The 23,043-nt window shown below is 34.3% G+C and overlaps 2 protein-coding genes and 1 pseudogene across 2 annotated transcripts; 2 read left to right on the top strand and 1 right to left on the bottom strand.

Annotated features, from left to right (window-relative positions):
- The first annotated feature begins 173 nt into the window (after window positions 1-173).
- On the top strand, window positions 174-5,777 carry LOC120132990 (synaptotagmin-5-like). The gene is made up of 12 exons (XM_039149661.1): window positions 174-355; window positions 557-665; window positions 1,435-1,536; window positions 2,043-2,093; window positions 2,558-2,678; window positions 3,227-3,348; window positions 3,508-3,606; window positions 4,020-4,100; window positions 4,213-4,298; window positions 4,457-4,701; window positions 4,912-5,075; window positions 5,305-5,777. The coding sequence occupies exons 2-12, from the start codon at window positions 561-563 to the stop codon at window positions 5,650-5,652; spliced, it is 1,524 nt and encodes a 507-aa protein (XP_039005592.1). The 5' UTR covers window positions 174-355; window positions 557-560; the 3' UTR covers window positions 5,653-5,777.
- On the bottom strand, window positions 4,870-22,917 carry LOC120132962 (annotated as a pseudogene).
- Window positions 14,470-15,543, top strand: LOC120132988 (probable carboxylesterase 8). The gene has a single exon (XM_039149660.1). It carries the CDS (start codon window positions 14,497-14,499, stop codon window positions 15,532-15,534), a length of 1,038 nt encoding a protein of 345 aa, XP_039005591.1. The 5' UTR covers window positions 14,470-14,496; the 3' UTR covers window positions 15,535-15,543.
- Window positions 22,918-23,043: the final 126 nt, after the last annotated feature.

The following is a 23,043-nucleotide window of genomic DNA, read 5'->3' as shown; positions in this document are numbered from 1 at the left end:
AAACCACGCCTCCTCCTCCATATTTATTTAATTTAAATTTAATTATTACAGCAAACAAAACCGACAGACGCGGATTTAGAAAAACACGAGAAAATTAAATGCGGCAAGATTAAGAAGGCAAAAGAAAAGAGTCTCAATTGTCCATTCTCTTTCATTGGTCCTCATCCTGTCCGCCCATGGCCTACTAACTTGAATGCTTCCATCTTTCCAATTTCCACTGCTCGTTTCGGGTGCCGACGCCCACATCCAACTCTTTTGATATAGACGTGTTCTGTTTGAAACCGATTAATTGTTATTTAAAAAAAAAATATATACACTGAGGCGAGATTCAATCACTGATACTCAATTATTTGGAGTAAGTTTCACAACGAAGAGAAGAAGAGTCGAAGTTTTCTTTTAACGTGATTTCGTTTTCCTCTCTCTTTGCCGATCTCCAATTTTCACTTGACTTTGTTTCTTTGTTTTTTTTTTAAAAAAAAAATCGCTGTACGTTTACTATTTATTTTGTAGTTATTTTTCTTGTGTTTGCGGAAGATGATTTCTGTTTGGATTCCAGGAAAATGGGGCTGATTTCGGGTATTTTGATGGGGTTGATCTTCGGGATTTCGTTAATGGCTGGTTGGCGTCATATGATGAGGTACCGAAGTACTAAGCGAATCGCTAAGGTATGCTAATTCCCTTATTTCTGTAGAAGTTTTTCTGCGTAAATATCTGTGTAGTTCAGATGCTTATTCCTTCGACAAAATTGACCGAAGTTCGTTAAACGTCTTGCTAATCCCCCCCCGGGCGTTAATTGTTCAAATTAGTGAAAGAAAACTATTGGTTGTTGGAAACTGGTTGAGTAAGTATAATTGCCCTTGTATTACAAACCAAGTAACCAAGGCCAAGTTTTCAATTGTAGTTTGTAGTTAGGACTTCGGAACTTAAGAATTGCCTAAGTTAAAAGTTGTGCAGAACTCTAAGGTAGTCGATATGATGTCAATTGGGGCCAGTGAAGTAGTGAAGACCATATATTTTTATTCAACCTAAACCAACATGCCCCTAAAGTGTTTTGTGTTAAGCGAACCATGTATCAGCTGGAGAATCCTCTAGGATAAGAGAGGATTTATTTTATTTATTTATTTTACTATTTTCCGTTCTCATTTGAAATCTGATTATACATGGGTGGGCAGTAATAAGAAATTTAGCATATTCTGGTGGGTATGTCTTCTGCTGTACTATGCTCTCCTGGATCGTGTTTCAATTTATCATGTTTTTGAGTGTTTGATGCACAATTATGAGTGAAATATTTGCATTCTATTCAGCAATGGATCTACATTTTAGTTTGTCTTTCACTAGGGTTATTGAGATCTCGTGACTACTTCATCTTTTCACTTCTATACATATTTGGGTTTCTGGATGCCTATTAATAGTTTTACTTGTCTTCTTGGACAGGCAGCTGATATAAAAGTTCTTGGGGCTCTCAACAGAGATGATCTGAAGAAAATTTGTGGTGATAATTACCCTGAATGGATATCTTTCCCTGTCTATGAACAGGTCAGTGTAATTGTGTCAGATTAATAAGTTCTCCTGTTATCCTTCTCTTAGGGTACAATGACTTGTATATATAACTTGAAGGTTTTATGCACTTGATTCAACTTGAAGGAACCTATTTTCTCTTTATTCACTTGCAAAAGTGAAAATTCTTTTTTTCTGATGAAGTTTGGAATACGACTTGTTTTTTTAGCTGTATGCCTTGAAGTTAATTATAGAATTCATTCCTTTACCTGAATTAGTATCTACAATTAACTGATGATTTTATTTTCTTAAAGGGCTATATAAAGACTAGATACCTTAAACTTGGAAGAAATATCCTATTGTTGACTTCTATGATCTAAAATATGCATATAAAGACTAGATACCCCCTTTTTTGGCCCAAAAAAAAGACTAGAACATCTTCAATTATGCATATGTTGGGCATAGAGAAAGGTTCATTTATTTTTTTTCTATAAAGAGACATTTAGCATGGTTACTTACAATTTATACCATGGTTGATTTTGCAGGTGAAATGGCTGAACAAGCAATTGAGCAAATTATGGCCTTCTATAGCGGAGGTAAGCTGCTGGGTTTTGCAATAAGATTTAATATAGTTGTTATTCAAGAAGGCTGAAGAGAGACTTATGAGTATGCTAGTAAAGCCAAAGAACTTAGCTCTGTAGACTGTAGCTTCTGTGTACGTGACGTGTAACTGAAAGTTTGGACTTGAAGTCTGAATAGATTAGATTTAGGCAGCTTATTCAACTCTTTTGATGTTTTTTTAATTGAAATAGTTTTACTTGTTTTATATGCAACTGTAATTGAACTTTTTTGGTAGTAGATAATCATAAACCAAAATTAGGTCATTATAGATACAGTAATGGTCATGAGGCCATGTTGAGTATTTCTGTTTCACCGATTTTTGGGAAAGGGAGATGCATGAGGGATGAAATATCTTTAATAAAGTTTAAATGTCTTTCTGCAATGAGTATATTCTATGTGTTAAGTATTGAGCCAAAGGTTATTAATGTTCTACTATCAGGCAGCATCTGCGGTCATCAAAGAATCTGTTGAACCTCTCTTGGAAGAATACCGACCTCCAGGAATTACATCACTAAAGTTTAGCAAATTGTCTCTTGGCACTGTTGCTCCCAAGATTGAAGGTATTACTCATGGGGAATGAGCTTATTTCCAATAGCAGGGTTTCCATGTTCACAAGTCCCAATTGCCTTTCTTAATTGTCACCTTTGCTGGTTAGCTATACATCAATACATCATATCTGCATGCTTGTGTTCCTAGTTATATCAAATATCAATCATTTACTTGAGGAGACTCTGCATCTTCTGAAGGGAAAATGAGCTTCTTTGGGCCATAATTGTCTGTCCAATTGCCTTTCTTAATTGTCACCTTTTCTGGTTAGCTTTGTCTGCCTTTTAGTTTATTCAACTCAGATTTCCCCCTTTCCATAGTCAATCTAAGTTGATGTGGAGATAGTCTATGCCTACTTATATGTCGCAGTTTCATGAAGGAAATCTTAAACTTAGTTTTTCTGGAAGTTGCATAGGCCAACGGGCTCAATATATGTTAAGAGACGCTTGATTGTTTCCAGGGGCCATTTTATTGCTCAGTTTTATTTTTTAGAGTCCTATAAACTAGTTCAAAATCCTCCTTTTAAACATTTTCTACCTGCATGATTTTTTATGGAATGTAGGTATTCGTGTTCAGAGCCTTAAGAAAGGTCAGATCACAATGGATATTGATTTTCGGTGGGGTGGTGATCCCAGTATAATTTTAGGTGTTGAAGCTGCACTTGTTGCTTCCATTCCAATTCAGGTTGGTACATCAACAACCTGTCAAAATTTTAACTATATTTAATTTGAATGTAATTTGTTTGAATACCATACATAACATTATACTTCTGCCATATTTGGATTTAAAATTTTATGATGTGAAACTATTAGTTTACTGCTATTCTGTTATTCTGTGATGCAGTTGAAGGATCTTCAAGTTTTCACCGTCATTCGTGTCATATTCCAGCTTGCTGAAGAGATACCCTGTATTTCTGCTGTAGTTGTTGCTCTCCTTTCTGAGGTACCATTAGAGTAATACCATTTTCAAGTGTACTCGTCTTTACATAGATGTTCTGGTCAATGAAACTGTTCAGATGTTATCTAGAAACAACTGGTTAATTTGCATTAATGGCGCATGCAGCTTGCTATTTTGTAAGATAGTTTTGAATCTGATCCTTAATTTTATTTATTTCTGAAAGAGAGGGGGTTATCCTTGGTTTTAACTAATATAGATGATTACAACATGGCTCGCACTATTTAGCTTTCTTTTTTATATACGGATATATATATATATCGTTTTCATTCGACTTTTGCTATGAAAAAGTGACTAATCAAAGGTCCAAGGCATGTGAAGTGGGAAGTTATTTATGGTCATGATGAACCTACCTTGTACTATCTGTTGGAATCACTTATTCATTTTCCAAAATAAATCAGCCAAAACCTAGAATTGATTACACTCTGAAGGCTGTTGGTGGAAGCTTAACTGCAATTCCAGGAATTTCAGATATGATTGATGTAAGTTTACTGCTTCTACTTCTTTAACCTGTTCACGCACGTTGATTGATCTGATATTCTTATATTTGTTCATTAATATCGTTGATTGCTCCACTCTTACTGTAATTTGTAGGATACTGTGAATACAATTGTCACTGACACGCTTCAGTGGCCACACAGAATTGTTGTTCCGATTGGTGGTATACCAGTTGATACCAGGTAATTTTATACTTCAGTTGCTGTTCTGTTTTTCCATTGCAGGAGGGGAAATCGCAATATGTTGGGGAAGAAAAGCCCAAGTTCTATATTTGTTCATTTTGAATTTTAGTAATTTTTTGGTATGCTGCATGAATATAATTTCTTCTTTTGTTGTGCAGTGAATTAGAGCTTAAACCGGAGGGAAAGCTGACAGTCACAGTAGTCAAAGCTAATGATTTGAAGAACATGGAAATGATTGGAAAGTCTGATCCTTATGTGGTTGTTCACATTCGTCCTCTGTTCAAGGTTAAAACAAAAGTCATCGACAACAACCTGAATCCTGTTTGGAATCAAACATTTGAGTTGATTGCAGAAGACAGAGAGACACAAGCACTAACTGTAGAGGTTCTGAACCACTTCCTTTGTTCCTCTGTTTGCTTATTTTTGTCATAATTGCATTTCTACTGAATTCTAATGTTGAAAATCTTAGAAGTAAAGTTTTCTCGACAGAAAGGCATTTTACCTTTTATCTATATTGTGGTTATGTTCAGAGTCTCCTCTCCTTCCCTCTTGTTTGAAAAAAGAGGAGATTTTACATATATACTCATCGCAGTTCATTATTGGCTTGGAACAGGTTTTGACCAGGACATTGGGCAAGACAAGAGATTAGGAATCGCAAAATTCCGTTTGATTGAACTGGAACCAGAGATACCAAAGGAGGTCACTCTGAGCCTTCTAGCCTCACTTGATACTCTTAAAGTAAAAGATAAGAAGGACAGAGGAAATTGCACAATTAAGGTAAACATCTTTTTTACGGTTTTCTATGGCTTGTGTTCAGGTGCGGCATTATAGTTGCTTCTCATGTCATTAAGTCCATCTATATGCTCCTTCGCTTCTAGCTTAATCAATTCGATGTTTATGTGATAACACCATTTGAATGCCTGGGATGGTGAATAGGGATTTCGTTGTTTACTTTCGGTGTGGTGTCTCGTTTGCTGATAACTGCAGTTTTTCTTTGTACTTTCAGCTTTTGTACCATAAATTTAGCAAGGAGGAACAACTGATTGCTTTAGAAGAAGAGAAGAGGATCCTCGAAGAAAGAAAGAGATTGAAAGAAGCTGGAGTTATAGGAAGTACAATGGATGCTCTTGACGGAGCAGCATCGTTGGTTGGATCTGGTGTTGGACTAGTGGGAAGTGGTGTCGGTGCCGGAGTTGGGATTGTCGGGAGTGGCCTAGGAGCTGTTGGCAGTGGATTGAGCAAAGCTGGAAAGTTCATGGGCAGGACCTTCACTGGGCATTCCAACAAGAGAAGTGGATCCTCAACTCCAGTGAATAGCATCCAAGAAAATGGTGGTGCAAAGCCACTCCAGTGAATAGCCACTTTGTTGAGTTAAGCATGTGAATTTGGCCTCTCAGTTTGTAGCATGCAAGATGCAGTAATTATGCAGAGCACAAAACTGGTAATACTTGTTCATTATTACATTTTGCTTCTATTTGTTGTTTCTGTTAGTGTGGAATTCAATTTCACGTATAAAGAATAGTCTTATTTTATAATTTGAAAATAAAAAAATTGTAAAAAAACATTCTAATTATTATAATAGTGATAATATTAATCAAAATAAAATTCAATAAATATAAAAATATTAAAACAATGTTTAAATTATCAAAAAAGCATTGTATTAATGAGTGAATTATTTTTTATTATTAATTTTTAGAAGAGTAGCTTTAAGGAAGAGGATGTGCAGTACATTTTTTGGGAAAATACGCCGTATGCTGCACCCTGTTTTTTCAAACTAAAAAAAAATTCAAAACAATAAAATTAAAGAGAAATCCGAAGAAAACAAACAGATACCAATAAAAAAGCAAACAAAGCACGATATTCCATTCAGTTCAGGTCACGCGACCCCAATGCGCGCGTTGCCCTGCCCACTTCCGAAGCCCGCATCAACTGCTTTCACGGAGGACAAAAACAAATTTTGCTTTTGTAGACCTCGATCCCACGTGAGCCCCCCCACTCGTCCCATGTTCATCTCAATGGAGAGTTTCGGTCACGCTCATCGATCCCGTAGTACAAGTAAAAGTAATGCAATTTTATACGAATAACACACTAACAACAAAATTATTTGTGGTACATCCTTTCTTTAAATATTATTGATTTAGTATCTTTTCCGACAAAGCACAGATCATGCGCGCTTTCGCAGGATTTTATCTGAGCTGACGTTATAGTGAAAAAACGCAGATCGTGAACCACGCCTTCAAGAGGTTTTGTTCGAGTGGATACCATGTAGTAAAGGTACGGATCATGAAGCGCGCCTTCCATTATTCACGAATTATTGCGCACTCCATTATTACCTGAGTCAACTCTCTCGGTCATTCATCTATCTCCCCTATAAATACTCTCGAATGTAAATATCAAACCACACCCAAATTACTTTCACATTCTTCCATCAATTAAACTAAGTAGGTTTTGTTATAGTTTTTAGAAGGTAAAATTATTTTTTATTATATTATATTTATTTTATATTTAATTATTTGACCAAATTTTATTGTACTAATTATTTTTTATTATTTTTTACGGTTGTAAAATGAAAGGCGAGATCATATCTTGAGACATTTTATCGATACGATAACAATATTAAATTATGTTATTTAAACTATTGTGAACTTTTTTATTTTTTTAGCATTAGTTTATATTTTAATTTGTATGCTATTTATTTAATTAGGTGTATTTCAACTATTGTTTTTTCAGATATATGACTCTCATTCTTTCAAACTCTCAACATAAGACGTATTTCAGATATTGTTTACCATGATAGAGAAATTCAGGAAGATGAAATCGGTGTTGTCTTTGCATCAAATCATTGCGTTAGAATATCCTTCAAGAGAAACACCACTCTTGAGGAGTTGATCACTAAAATTTTAAGGAATGTTCATGTTAGAAGTACTAGAAGATTGTCCTCACTTTAGTATTGATTTCCAGATGCAATATTTTTGTTAACTTATACAACATTCGAACTATCCAACAATGATGATGTTGCTATGATGGTTGATGGTTAGAATCAAAATTCAAACGTTATTACACAAATATATGCCACATTTATTGAGGTGTCTGCAGTTCTTGGTATGTCATCATGCTCCCACTATGGGTTGGCTCAACAAGCTGATGAAGTTGACAACACAACTCAAGTAATGTGAAATGATTTTAATTCGTTAACGAGAAATCCACATCCTGGTGCCATCTCATCAAGTTCCATATGGAGACATTCATCAGTAACTTGTTACGATCTCCATCGAGGTGGCTCCACGAATAGTCTGTATGGCAACATCGCTTCCAGTTCAAGGGGAAGACATTCATTTGCCAATTTATTTGACCTGAATATGGAGATGCCCTCGATACAATAATCTATTTAGTACCCACTTGACACGATGCTTACAAGTTCAGGGATGTATTCAACTGCGGGTTTCTTTAACCTCAATATGGAGATGTCTGCGACACAACACTCAGTTTAAAACTCGTACGACATGATACCTTCAAGTTTAAGGGGAAGACATTCAACTACCAGCTTGTTCGGCCTAAATATTGGCATCACAAAGGAACCTTCATCTTCACTAGAAGAACTTCTTCATGAACCAGGTGCGGGTAGTGCTGAGACTGGACTATTCGTTGAGCTAGAATCACCGCAGTTCAACATGGACTTTGATGATGATGTAGATGAAGTTCCCACAAATACGGTACACACAAAACCTCTAGCACACATGTATAAAGTTGACTATAGTACAATGTACGAGCCAAAATTTATGGAATGTTAGTGATTACAGATTTAACTCATCAGTCAATGATGTTTAGTTATATATCAAAATAGAGTTTCCATCCAAAGAAGAAACGATGATTGCAATTAAGAATTGCAACATTCTTAATTCTGTTCACTCTAGAGTCGACCGATCCACCACCTAAAAGTATGTATGCTATTGTGTTCAACGTGATAACTAATGCAACTTGATGGTTCGTGTATCGAAAAGAAAAACAACATATGGGAACTAGCAGTATACATGATGTGCTAAAGGGATCAACTAGAACCATCTCAACTTAGATTCTTACATTATCTGTCAAACCATCATGCCCATGGTCAAAGCAAGTTCCCATATAGCTATTGCGGTGTTGATTTCAACTATACAGTCTCAATATGGGTACATCGTCTCCTGCAGGAAAGTATGGAAAGCAAAACAGAATGCCATTAAAAACTTCACGACTGGTGGGATTCATTTTATAATGAACTATCAAGTTGGTTTAGGGTTGTACGTACAATGAACCCTGGGATAATAGTGGACTTCAAAATTTCCATGCATACCACAATGATCGAGTGCTTCACGATCGATGCCAATTCTACCAACTTTTTTGGACTTACCCACAGTGCAATAATGTTGTGAAATACTATAAACTCGTAGTTCAAATTGATGGGACGTGTATGAAAAATACAAGCAAATTTTGTTATTTGCAGTTGTCCAAGATGGTAATCACAACATTCTTTCAGTTGTTTTTGCCCTTATTGAAGGAGAAGATATATATATTAATAGGTTTTTTTCCTCAAAAGGTTACCCTTACATGTTATCACAATGGAAATTTTTATGTCATTTTATATCGCAGAGCTGAGATCAAAGCAGTAATAAAGTCTTTTGGTCCAATGTGACAATCACCTTATGTCAAACATCGGTATTGTATCCGACATATTGCTGTAAATTATCATGAAAAGTTCAAGAAGAATGATGAGCGTCAATTACTTGTGCGCATGGGTATGTCACAATGTCTAATTTCATTTTTCAATAATTTTCATTTTTTATGGGAACTTAACAGTAAGTACTACATTTGATGCTCAGGTTACGAACTATTATCTCAAGCGTTTGAGTCCATGTTTCAAGATTTACGAGGAAAAAAAGTAAGGGTACAATTACATCAGCCTTATCAACAAAGAAAAATGGACAAATGCATACGATGGTGGATATTGATATGGACACATGACGACCAACTTGGTTGAGGCTATCAATTCAACCTTAAAGGGGTGCGCCATTTACCAGTAACAACTTTGGTTAAAACGACTTATTTTTGTTTGAGAGCATTTTTTGCAAAGCTCGGGGGACAAGCTCTAACTTGGATGCAAAACGATCATACTTATCACCCAAGATTAGTTGCAGATTTACAAAAAAATAACTATTGTATCAAATGAAATGTTTGTAACAAGTTTCTCTTGAACCAATGAATTATTTTGTGTCACATAAATGCCACGGCCTTTTCAAATGAATGAAGCTAAAGTTAATCTACAAGGCAGGTGGTGTGACTGTGGGTTTTTTCAAGCTCTGAAGTATCTATGCTTCCATGTCATACCAACTTGCTCTTATACCCATCTAGACTATAATTTTTGTGTGGATCTCGTATATTGATTTTCAGAAGTATTTAAGGTATATAAATTTGAGTTCCCCTCATAAGTGATGAGAAATACCCATGTGAGGTTCAGAATTGGCTTCTGATTATACTAGATCCGTCCTTATTAAGGGAGACATGTCGTCCAAAATCCACTCGAATTTATTATGATATGGATATTCGAGAGACGTCCAAAGAAAACAAAAGACGTGGGCATTGTAGAAACCTAGGCCATAATATGAAAAAATGTCCATCTCTTTTATCATCACGTAACCGTTGATGTTGTTACGATGTAATTGTTGTTTATGAAGCCTCAGTTTGTGTTATTTCATTTTTTGTTTACTTTTAATTAATGTGCTACTTAAGTGAAAATTAAATAAAAACATTACAAACTAAATAATAAAAACAATAAAATAATTAAATATAAACATTAGATACAAACGTTACAATTCAAACAATAAAAATATTAAGAAACAAAATAAATAAAAAAGTCCATAATTAAATAATAAAAACATTAAGAAACAAAATAAATAAAAAATCTATGATTAAATAAAAACATTAAGAAACAAAATAAATAAAAAATTTATAGTTAAATAAAAAAATTAAGAAACAAAATAAATAAAAAGTCCATAATTAAATAAAAACATTAAGAAACAAAATAAAATAAAAACAAGTCTATCGATGTTTGCGTCTTGAATATGTTCCACAGGAAGGTAGTTGTCTATTTCGATGAGGATTTCTTCGTATAAGTTGTTATTCCTCCTCATTCTCATCATCATCATCAACAATATCAGTAGTATCTACATTTTCTTGATAAATGACAAATGACAAATGACGATGTAACACCTCTATAGAATAAGGACCTTGGAGGTGTATGACTGGGGGTTAGGCGGTACTTAAGGCGGGACGGTTGAGATTTAAATACAAGGCGCATATTATGATCCGGTTTTTCTCCACTTGTCTAATTCGTAGCAGAGGTGTGTTTCACGATCCTCACTTTACCATCGTTGTGTCAACTCGGATAGAACCCCATGAAAACGCAGATTATGATCCACACTTTTTCACCGTGGTGTCAACTCTAACAAAACTTGCTAAGGCACGCCTCATTATCAACGTTTTGTCAGAAAGGATGCTAGATCGATAATATTTGGAGAAAGGGTGTCTGACAGATAATATTTAAATGTTAGAGTGGTTTTTGGGTAATGATGAATTAGTTTATGACCAATTAATTATAAGAAATTGTAATTTAAATATTATTTTTTTAATTATATTAATTTAAAATTATTTAATTATTTAAATAATGTCAATCAACATGCTAATAATTAGCATTTAATAAAAATAATGTGGCAATAAATTTTTTTAATATAATTATATGTTATTTTTTCTATTTATATATTTTATTAGTTTACTTTTAATTCAGTACTTCAATTAAACAATAATATTTATAAATTTATTTAATTAAAATAAAATAAAATAAATCTGATAAAATATGTAAGTAATAAAAGTCGAGTATATAACTATATCATTTATGTATTGCAGCATAACATTATTTATCAAATGTTAATAAGGTGATATTATTTTATAATTAAGGGGTCACGGCTGTCATTTACCCTAATAATAATCTATCACCCCCCATCCGCATCTGATCAGTTATCGCTTAAATTGACATTTAAACCCCACTCACTCAACGGTCACACTTAAATTCGTGACCCTCCAATAATATTCGGTCACGTCAACCTTCACACGCATAACACTCTCTGTCACCCATCATTCCCAATTTTATTTTGAAATTAAGGAAAAAAACTTGGAAACAAAACATTTTTCTAGTACTCAGTCAGTGGCAGAAAAATTATTCTTCTAAAGTCTAAACGGAGAAGAAAAAGAAAGGTAAAATGCAAGCCTAACTTAGCTTTGGTTACTCTTTATTTACAATCATGCCATCATGGTTCTCGCCTCCAAAAATGGCGGCAGAGACGCCACCACTGCACCGTCGTAACCTTCATAAAGACTTCCACTTGCTTCTCCCTCTCCTCGCCGCTGGCGTAACTGTAACTCTAATACTTTTAACCTTCTTAACCATTTTTGTATGATCGCCTCTGCTCGAAGCCCTGTATGATCGACCTCGTCCTGATTAAACGTGAAGCAAATTTTGCAGCTAACTTCCTCGCCAAACAGCATATCAGCATCATTGGCTCTCTAAGAATCCTTAATACAACGCCCCCTCCTCTCTCTCAGACCTCCTTTTGCGAGATATTCAAGGTCCTCCCTATGTAAGGGTCTGTCCCACCTAGTGTAATGGCGTTGCCTCCTTACTATTCAAAATTTTTTTTGTTGAAAGACTAAATTATGTATTGGTCACTCATCTTTGCCTTTGTTTCTGTTTTTGTCATCTAATTTTTTACTTTTCTTAATTTTATCACCCAATTAATTTTTTATTTTTATTTTTTTGTGTGAAATTAGAGCTTGTTCAGCTTATTACATCATATAGCAGCGAAGAAAAACTAATTGGTTGTCCATCTTCTTTGAAACCACCATGATTGAATTGATTGGAGATGCTTAGGATTTTAATGTTTACCATATCATTCTACAGGATCTATATGTGTCACTGAAATCGTGAGCTTCGACTCTATAAAATTCTTTAAGATGTCTTTTTATAGTATCCATATCTTGCCACTGAAACTGTGAACTTCAACTATACGAAATTTTACTTTTTATTACCTAATTATTAGTTGTATATCAATAATAACAAAACTTTGTGTTTTGAACCGTTTTTATAAAAATAAAACTATTACTATAGTCGACTATCATTTACAATTAATTAGTGCTAAATATTTTTTTAACCCTTCTCTTTTTGCTTATCATTGTTTTCTCTCGAAATAGATAAATTAAGTCAAAAATTTAACTTTATTTTAATATGATATATAATTTTACCGACCGATCGTCTTAAAATCATGTTATAATTCAGATTTAGAAGAAATATTCTAATGTCAAAATTTAAAAGAAAAAATACCCTAAAATTGGAAAACATTAAATACCTAATTATGCAGTGATAAAATAATAAATTTTGGAATTTAGATGATAAAATTAATCTGTTCTAGAGTAATCCAAATAAAATAAAAACAAAGTTGAGTGGCAAAAAACAAGATTTTCCCAAATTAAAATTCTGAATAACTTTAATATAAGTGGATATTCAAATTAAGAGTAAATTACACTCTTACTGACCAAATTTTACTTTTTCTCTAATTTGGCTCATCATACTTTCAATTTTTTCAATTTGCTCATTGAACTTTATACATTAATTTTTTTTTTCACTCAACCGTTTTCATTTTAACAGCTGGATGATGATGTGGCTTATTTTATTAGTATATAGTGATAATATATATTTTTTTATTAATTTTTAAAATAAAATAAAATTAATATAATTCTTAAATTTTACTAATAAACCCTAATCCCAAATTACTACTCACCCTCACCCTCCCACTCCAACGATGAATCATTCTCTATATTCGGCGATTCAAGGGTCCTTCCAAGTAAATGTGTCACCGCGGAGATCAATTCCTTAGCGAAATTTGCCGACGAACTCGACGATTTCAACTGCAAAGCCCTCAAAATTTTGTGCTGATCCATCGGCCCTCGAAATTTCGTGATATCCTCCACTGATCTTATTGTCTGTTATTGCCGGCCTCCGAGCAAAGCTCGCAAAGCCATCGCCCCTAGAATTTCTCTCTCAAGCTAGCAATGTAAGTCGACATGCATTCCTCGATTCATGACCGCCATTGAAATCCAACTGCAAAAACTTAAATGCTGACCTTATCTCACCCATTCCGACTCACCAATTCATTTCGTCCACCTTTCGGCCACCGGTACTACTCCAGCCCTCTGTGTATGCTGTATCGTGCCTCACTTGAGTTGTCTTTGTGCATGTTGATGAAGGGTTCGATTGTTATGGTCGGTGTGGTGGCGCTGCCTTGCTTGTGTTTGAGACTTTAGAATTTGCTCTTTTTAATTGACTGGTTTTGGATTTTTTTTGTTGATTTGTCTTCATTGTGGTAAGCTCCTAACAATCTATGGTTCCTGTGACAACAACCCATCTTCGATTTCGTTCATGGTTGTCATTTACAATGGCTAAAGTGAAAAAGCTGTTGACGGTGGGAGTGGGATGGGGGTTGTAATTTGGGATCAGGGGACTTAATTATGATGTTTAAGAAATTAATTATTTATTTAATACACCTGTAATTTACAATTTTTTTTCACAATTTAAAAAACTTTTATCTAATCTATATCATAATATCGTTAGATAGTTAACGATACTGTTGGATAATTAACGATATAATGATAAGAAAAAATTCAATATATAAAGTATAGTGAATAAATTAAAAAAATTTAAAAGTAAGGTAAACTAAATAAAATAAATAATAAAATTGAGTGAGTAACCATATAATTTACCCAAAGTATAAAATGGAAAGGAATCAAATGACAGCAACCAACACATACTTTATCACTGACGTTGGCAGAGATAATCACGAGTTACATGCAACATTCATAATGCTCTGACCCAAACGTAATAAATGCCAACTAAACAGGTACTAGTTGCTCATTCTTTATTATTTTACCTAAAACAACAGCATCTATTTATTACATCAAATAAATATTACATTTTCTGTTCGTATTATATCACGTGGCCATTTCTTAAAAAAGAAAAAAAAAATCAATTAATAATTCTTGCTATAATAAGCACTAGTTGATTTTGCTACAATCTCCACCATAGACCATTTTCTCTCTTATCGCAAATCTCGAAATCATGGAAGATCAATCCTCCTTTGCAACACCATCCACGGATCCCTACAAGTTACTCGGAATCGTCCAAAACCCGGACGGCTCACTCACTCGGCAAACTCGTTTCCCTTCGGTTCCTGCAACAGAAGAAACCGGCACCCAGTCCAACATGTCTCAACTCGCTCTCTTTAAAGATGTCCCTCTAAACTCCGAGAACGGAACCTTTATTCGTCTACACAGGCCTCCAACTCCGCCGCCGAACACCGATAATAAGCTACCTCTCCTGATACACTTCCATGGAGGGGGGTTTATCCTCTTCAGTGCTACTTCTCTTCCTTTTCACGATGCATGCTGTGTGAAGGCGGCTATGATCCCAGCCGTACTCATCTCACTTGAATATCGTCTTGCGCCGGAACACCGCCTTCCGGCGGCGTACGACGATGCGATGGAAACGATCACGTGGGTCCGGGACCAAGCGGCGGATATCGGCGGTTGTGATCCGTGGCTAAAAGAGTACGTGGATTTTTCCAAGTGTTTTTTGTTCGGTTCCAGTGCGGGTGGCAACATGGTTTTCCATGCGGCTTTACGTGCATTGGACGTCGATATCTCGCCGGTGAAAATCATAGGGCTGATAATGAATCAGCCGTACTTCAGTGGTGTGGAAAGGACTGAATCGGAGAAAAGACTCTTCAATGACCGGATCTTGCCTCTACCGGCTAGTGATCTCATGTGGTCCTTGGCTTTGCCGGACGGAGCCGACCGCGATCATGAGTTCTGCAATCCGATGGCCGCTGATGAGTCGCTTATGGAGAAGATTGGACGGCTGCCACGGTGCTTGGTGTCTGGCCACGGCGGCGATCCACTGTTCGACAAGCAGAGGGAGTTGGTGGAAATGCTGGAGGCGCGTAGGGTGGATGTGGTGGCGGAGTTCGCCGAAGGAGGTTGTCATGGGATTGAGATTTTTGATCCGTTGAAGGCGAAAGCTCTGCTTCAGAACATCAAGGAATTTGTCAACACTACCTGTCTTTGTGTTAATGTGGCTGCTGCCAAATCAACCTTGTGAGGCTGCCATAATGGCAATATAATCTAAACCTATATCATGCCTTCTCCATTTGTTTACCTATGATTTCATTTATATAGTACTCATATCAATTCGTATTTTCTAAACCTTATATATATATACATACATATTAACCGCATAATTTTTTTTAAATTGAATGAATATAAATAAAATTTTATAAATAAAATTTCAAACAGGTACATTAAATCAAATAATCCATTAATCAAAGAAAATTAAAATTTTAAATCATAAAAAAGTAAATCATTAATAAAAATTAAAATTTAAAAATAAATAAACGACTTATAGTATCAATTTTCTATCATCAATATAGTCTTAACATATTTGGAAATCATAATTTTAACAACATATTAAGCTAAGGTGATTACAAAGTTATAATTAACGTGAGTAATTGCTATCTTGATCTAAATAATTTTATTCATAACCTGTAAAAACAGTCAGAATACACAGAGAATGGTCTTTCACAAACTTAACGAAGTAATCAGATTAGAAACAAAGCAAACAAATACTATAACGTATTATATACATCGGCATATAAGAACATTCATCAATTGAAACATAACCCTTGGCATATGATCACATTGGTCATCCAAAGCATGAGCATAAACTTCTTTTTATTGATACATTTCCTTTACTTATTTGTTTATCGAATTCAAATATATATTTAGTCTCTCACTCGCTTAATAACTTTTACGAGCACACAAATCAATCATATGCACATTCTTTAGTTCGAAAGTTCAGTCTTCATATCTCAAAATAATATCATTCTATCTATTTTTGAACTTTTGATTATTAGATTTGAATAAATTTTAATAGGATTAATATTAAAATAAGTGTCTAAACTATACATCTTTTTCATAATAGGTGATTAAAGTATTTTTTTACTCATCTTGGTGTCTAATGTTACAAATGTTATCACTTTAGGTGCCTAGAATGTAACGGCCGTTAATCTCCACTGTTAAGTGACATGTGTTACTTTTTGATAATTTTTTTTTAAATTTTTTAAAAGATAGTTTAAAATATTATTATTATATTTAAAACCCTCAAGCTTTTATATTTTACAAAAATATCTCACAATTCATAAAATCTCTTATTCTAATCCCCTTTCCCCTATTGTTGGTTATCTCCGATCACCCATCTGTTCATTGTCGGCCACCCAATAATTGGTCATTATCATTGCTATTATTTCAAACCTAAAAGTTTCTAAATTCCTAAACTTAAATGCCCTTATCCCTAAAACTAACAGCCCTTAATCTGGAAATAAGGCTTAATAATCGTCTATCATCATTGATTAATTCGGAAAATTGAAGAAGAGTGTTATTTGGAAATTAGAAGAAGAGCGTTGGGGGCGAAGGTTTTTTTTTTGGAGGAACAGTGTGGGAATTATATATATATATATATATTTATAAAGCATAAACATTTAAAAATAACCCCAAAACTTTGAAAATATTCATTTTCACTCTTAAATTCACGTATGTCGCCGCCCTTTGCCATCAAAGAAGCTCCTCCAACCTCAACTCCCCCATAAGACCAAAATCTCTATTAAATCGTGATCGATCAATGGCAAATCGACATTTTATACCCCTCGAACCCTAAGATGAAAATCACGATCCCACACGATTTCGATGGCTAATCAGCGTCAACTACGACGACATATGACTAGGAGGATGACAAAGACTATATCGGAAGCGATGGTCGTGGCTGAAAAGGGCGACGCCAGTAGGTTAAGGTTAGGATTCGAGAGTTTTAGAGATTTTGGGGTTGTTTTATAATTTAAGAAAAATTAGTTTTTTTTATAAATATAATAATATTTTAGTTTTTTTAAAATTCAAAATATCAGTTGTGACACGTGTCACTTAACAGAATAAATTAACGTCGTTGACGGCTCAAACACCTAAAATAGTAACATTTTCAAAAAAAAAATACTTACTTTATTTAGAAAAAGAGGTATAGTTTTAGTATCAAAATTGAAGTTGTTATGCCCATGCAATGAGAAGCATTCCAATGAAAATACTGTCCGAAGATCACATAAAGATGAAACCCGATGTTTGGCTCACAACCCTGAGTTGACTCTAGGAGCCGATTCTCACACAGTCCCTACTGCACTGACCATCCTTCACGGGGTTCAGGTGGGTGGCCTTCAGATCAACAATGACATTCTCTAACTCCCATCCCAGGAGCTCTCGTTGTCAACAATGGTGATGTTACAGGCTCTATTAAACCCCTGAAACATTCTCCAGGTGGGAAAGAAAATATCTTCAACGTTAATGAGGGGATAAAGAAGGCAACTAATTAAGTCAATTTAGTAGGAGAAAAGCATTTATATGTTGGATCTCATTGTGGGTCTAAGGCATGGGGCAACAGCCTGTTTCCGCTGGATCCTCCACATCTAGCAAAGTACTGTAGATTTAGTTTCAGCTATACAAACTAAACCTAAACTAACTGCTAACCCAAAATCCAGGGTATCGTATAGGCTAGTAAATGGAAATGATCTTACACGTATTAATCACTTAGTAAGTATTTTTAATTAATAAAAAAACTTCAATATGGTTATTAACCTCAAATTCTCGGCAATCATGTCTCATTTGGTTACACAAACAATGACACGAGTGACATGAGTTTTAAAATAATACACTAGTAGTAATATACTTCGTACTTTCAAAAAGAATTTATGTTCAAACTTCCGAATACAACGTTGTTGAGAAACAAACCCTAAATGTGATCCATAAAACGGTCAAAAACAGAGAAAGAGATTCGAGTCTTTATACGGATAGAAACACTAATACAATATTAAATACAGGGAGCCATTGTTCAAAAAATAAAATGGACTCTGGTTCGTATGAGATTCAAATCTTAGGGTGTCTTCAAAGGTTGACATTGCGTACAGTTCTTAACTCGTTCCAATGGGGTGAGCACTAAAGGAATAAATTTAACGGAATACAAGGAAGAATAAACAAATTGGAGTATAGAGAAGAATAGTAGAAACAACACAATGCCACACCTAATCACCTTCATTCACTAAAGTTACAGTTGCTAAGGTAGGGATAATCGTACTTGACGAACTGGGTCCCGTACGGTCGATATTTCGTCATAGCCAACTCCACCCATGGTTTCATGTTACCATTGTAGTGAATGACTGCTGCTTGTTCGATTTCTCTCTTGTTTATACTTGGGTTGTAGCCCAGACCAAGTACGTGCCACGACTTCTCAAGCGGACGTGTTAGACCATAAAATGTGATCAACCCCGGAGGAAGCGTCTCAAGCTTCCACAATGCTCTATCTTCATTCTGGTAAACATTTAAACAAAGGCAAGGAAAAAAAATACATCAAACATCCTAGGTCCTCTAAATGTTACCGGTCGGGAATCTGAGCAAGTTTACCTTGTTGATCTCAAGCACAATTCAACATCTAAGCCATAATAGTAATAATTGACTATAATACAATCACTTTGCATATATGACTAAAGCTACATGTCCAGTACAATTATATATGATGATCGGCAAATGGTTGATTTGAACCTTCAACCAGAAAACCATCGCTGTATGAATGCATGAAGGGGTGTATGTGTGAAATCAGATATTATATGGTTGTTCATAGACTCCCAATAATTTGCCACTTGTGGTATATGCCAGTGATATCCTTCTTTTTCCAGTCCTTGAGATCAAATATATTCATTCCATATGCCCACCACAAGCGTTAGGATCAAAGTTTTGTGAAATATGACGATTGGAGAAGTTTAGATACTTGTCAAAACGATGAAAGCTTTGACCACAAGTTTCTGCAGCACCATTCACTTTTCCATGGAGATCCACGGACCATAATCCAGTCGAGTCTTTCTGGACAACAAGTCAACAACATCAAGTGATTAAGCATTGAGAGATACTTTGGGTTTCGATACTTCAAGTTTGAAGATCCAGATATGGTTGGATGATCCGCCTTGAAATAATACTCCTTCATTGCAGCAGTTTCAAGCTGACGCAGGACAGGGCAATAGGATGAATTAAGCCACTTGAATTCATCAACATTTTCAACATGAATAGTGGCTTTTCCGGGGGGATTCAACAGAAACCACATGTTCATCGCTCCAAAGTAAAGTTTATTGATAACGAGATGGAAAACATGTTTTGATGGTTCCTGCCATATCACCAAGAAGAAACATAGTCAGAAAGCACATGAGGCTCAATTCTTAAGCAAAAAAAAAAAAGGTCAAGTGATTAGAAGTTTCAAAAGGAAAAGTAGTCCAAGTAGTTATGCAAAATAAGACAGCTTATATCACCTTGGCGTTCATGATAGTTGAATTGACCACAACTGATGCATCCAAGACATTATCAGAGAAGAGAGCATAATGGCGGAGATTTAGATTTTCCAAATTCTCACTTCTAGGGAACTTTCTCTTCTCTGGGGGAGGAGATAGTGTAACATCCTCTGATCAGTCTAGACGGAAACCGGGTCGGAGATGTTAACGAAAATTTAAACCGACATGAAATATTCACAAAACATAGGTAATATCAAATTTCTATCATCGAAACAAAATCTAGCATCACAAATCAAATCATTTCATCGAATTTATCATTTGTTAGTCAATCAATATCTCACCATAGCTTGAATTTAAACTTAACTTTACAACACGAACCATATTAAATTTATCTAAAATAATTTAAAAGGACCCAACCACACAATTTGGAACCATATGATCATTTATCGAGTATAAACTAGAAATAAAATTCTCTTCATTTTCACACATGTTGATTATCACTATTTTTAATAATTTCGAAAGTGTTATCTTACTTAAGGACCACATTGAAACTTTCAAAATTTAAGGGTCTAAATGTAAATAACTAATACAAGAATAACTTGAAATTTGCAATTTACTATTTGCATAGCACATAATATCAAATACTAAAACACTAGATTTACTCGAAAATTATCTAAAAAAATATGTTTCAACCAGAATTCTGATTTTTATACAAAAATAAGATTTCCATTCTAAATCTGGTTTCCATATGAAAAATCATATTGAAACCAAAAATCCCGTTTCTATATGAAAAATCATGTTGCAACCTAAAAACCCGATTTCTATGTGAAAAATCAAGCCTAAAATCTGATTTCTATATAAAAAAATCAAGTTGCAAAACTAAAAAAATGTTTCCTAACTGATTTTCGGGTTTTCCATTAGACTTACACCAGTTAAATCAAAATTTAATTAAACTTACATTTATCGACCAACATACAATCAAACACATGCTTCATCATAATAATAATTTCATGCCAATAAGATTGTGCCAACTACCTTATATTTTACATACCAATCATCATAAAACATGATCATTTTATAACCACCAATAGCATTATCTTATCTATCATAAAAGCTTATCTAAACCAATTAACACATCAAACATATCTTGATCATAATCATGTAGAGCTATTTTCCACTTAACATGCTAAACCATAATATGCATATATACTACTGAAAAACAAGCATACTTATGCTAGGATGAGATATGAATATATTTACAAGTCATCTACACATCAAAATGCATATGTCACCATCTAGGAGATTAATCAAAAATATCATTTACATTAGTTTAGCGTGGAGTGATTTGCAACCCCTAGATACGATCACGAACTAGCGAGATTGATTTCCTGAAATGTTAAATCAAAGATGTGTAAGCTTATTTAGCTTAGTGAGATAGTAACCATAATTTTAAAATCGACATATCAGAGTACTTGTATCAACTTAATTGAATGGTAAAGTCATGTATTAACATATTCATATCATATTCAATTATAACAAAGAATTGTAACTTAATGAAAATCATAATTTAGTTAATTGGAATCTAAGTAGCTATGGATACGCGAATTCCCAACTAAATTGTTGTCAAATAACAGAGATTGGTTTGTCCATCCAAACTGTCACCAATGACCAAAAACCACAACATCCTTCCTACCGTATATAAAGATCATAATCCAACCCTAACATGAGCTCAGATTGACTCTATGACATGTCAATTGTACCCAAACTAAACTTATCATCCAAGAGCAATATTTATCATATCTTTTACATATTAGATCATACCTTGGCTTACCAAATCATGGATGAGCTTATAACTTCACTTTAGCTTAATACAAAGATTGATTCGTGCATGTTTAACACTTAGGTTAAATCATTTGTCATATCATTAAATGGTATCACCAAAACATGAAATTGAACATATGAACTTACCATAACCTTTGCCGTTCAAGCTCTATGTGATCTGATTTTATAAATGTATTTGCATAATAAATTAACGAAACTCAATTAGAGTGACTTCGAATCACCCATACACATGAACTACGCTCATCGATTTACTCGAATTCACGGAATGTCTTGAATCACAATTCCACTACTTGAGGCTTTTGATTTTTTTTTTGTTGGACGATTTCTTCAAATCAGTTCTTGTATACATGAAAAATAAACACATAATTCATCAATTTAACCTCAAGGACACATAAACAACATCATTCCGTTAAAATGGTATGAAACCCTAAATTGAAGGGGTTAAGCTTTGATGTTTCCAAGCCTTAAATTTAAAAAAAAAACTCTAAAAACTTAAAAGCAATTATACTTCAAGGTTGAATTACTAAACTACAATAAATTTTTCAATTTGGGTTTGAACCTCTAAAAAATGTAAGCTCCAAATTAAACAAAATTGGTATCAAATAAAAGGTAGGAAAGAGGGCTTGCCAATTCTAATGGTTAGATTATAAGAAATAAGACTTGGAAGGCTATGGATGCTTGGAGAAGTTTCAAGAATGGTGAAAGGATAAAAGGTAGAAGATGACAAATTATTTTTTCTCTCTCCAAGCCTTTTGACATGAACTCCTCTCCTAAAGCACTAATTTTAAAATTTTATTAGCTAAAAATAAATGGTCTAAAAAAATGACATCAAATGACACCTAAGGAGAGGATTCATCATCTTTTAGATTTGGGTAAATTAAAGCCTTGGTCCTTTAAATAAAACATTCTCAGGAATGAGCCTTCCAACTTACATTCAAAACTATAATTCTCATTCTCTCGCCTCCATATATTGTATATTTCCCAGAACTGCAGAGTCCACAGCTTTGGATTGTTGAATGGAAGCATTTTCAAGTTTAACAATAGCTTTCTCATCTTCTTGTGCTAATTCAGCAGCCCGCCTCTCATCCCTAAGTTGCTGCGAGGTAAGTAAAAAGCACATTTATTATAAAATTCTTTATAATACTAAAACACACGATGCATCAAAGAAGGTAGTTACCACTATTAGGATAATAAAAAAAAACCCCTATTTTAGAACGTTAACTACTTATTAACTTAATAAAAAGAACTCTTTATTAACTTACCATTTCCATTAACAGAGGAATTTTTTTGTCTAAAAATAAAATGTTAAAAAGATCAAAATGCTTCTAAAAAATAGGATTAAGGTAATTATTTAATCAAACGATAAGGACCTTTTTAACATTATGCCAATACAAAAT

Source organism: Hibiscus syriacus, unplaced genomic scaffold (assembly GCF_006381635.1).
Source record: "Hibiscus syriacus cultivar Baekdansim isolate YM2019G1 unplaced genomic scaffold, ASM638163v2 tig00110570_pilon, whole genome shotgun sequence".
Classification (NCBI taxonomy): Eukaryota; Viridiplantae; Streptophyta; class Magnoliopsida; order Malvales; family Malvaceae; genus Hibiscus; species Hibiscus syriacus.
The sequence above is the reverse complement of the archived record's forward strand: the minus strand, read 5'-3'. Positions and strand labels throughout refer to the sequence as shown.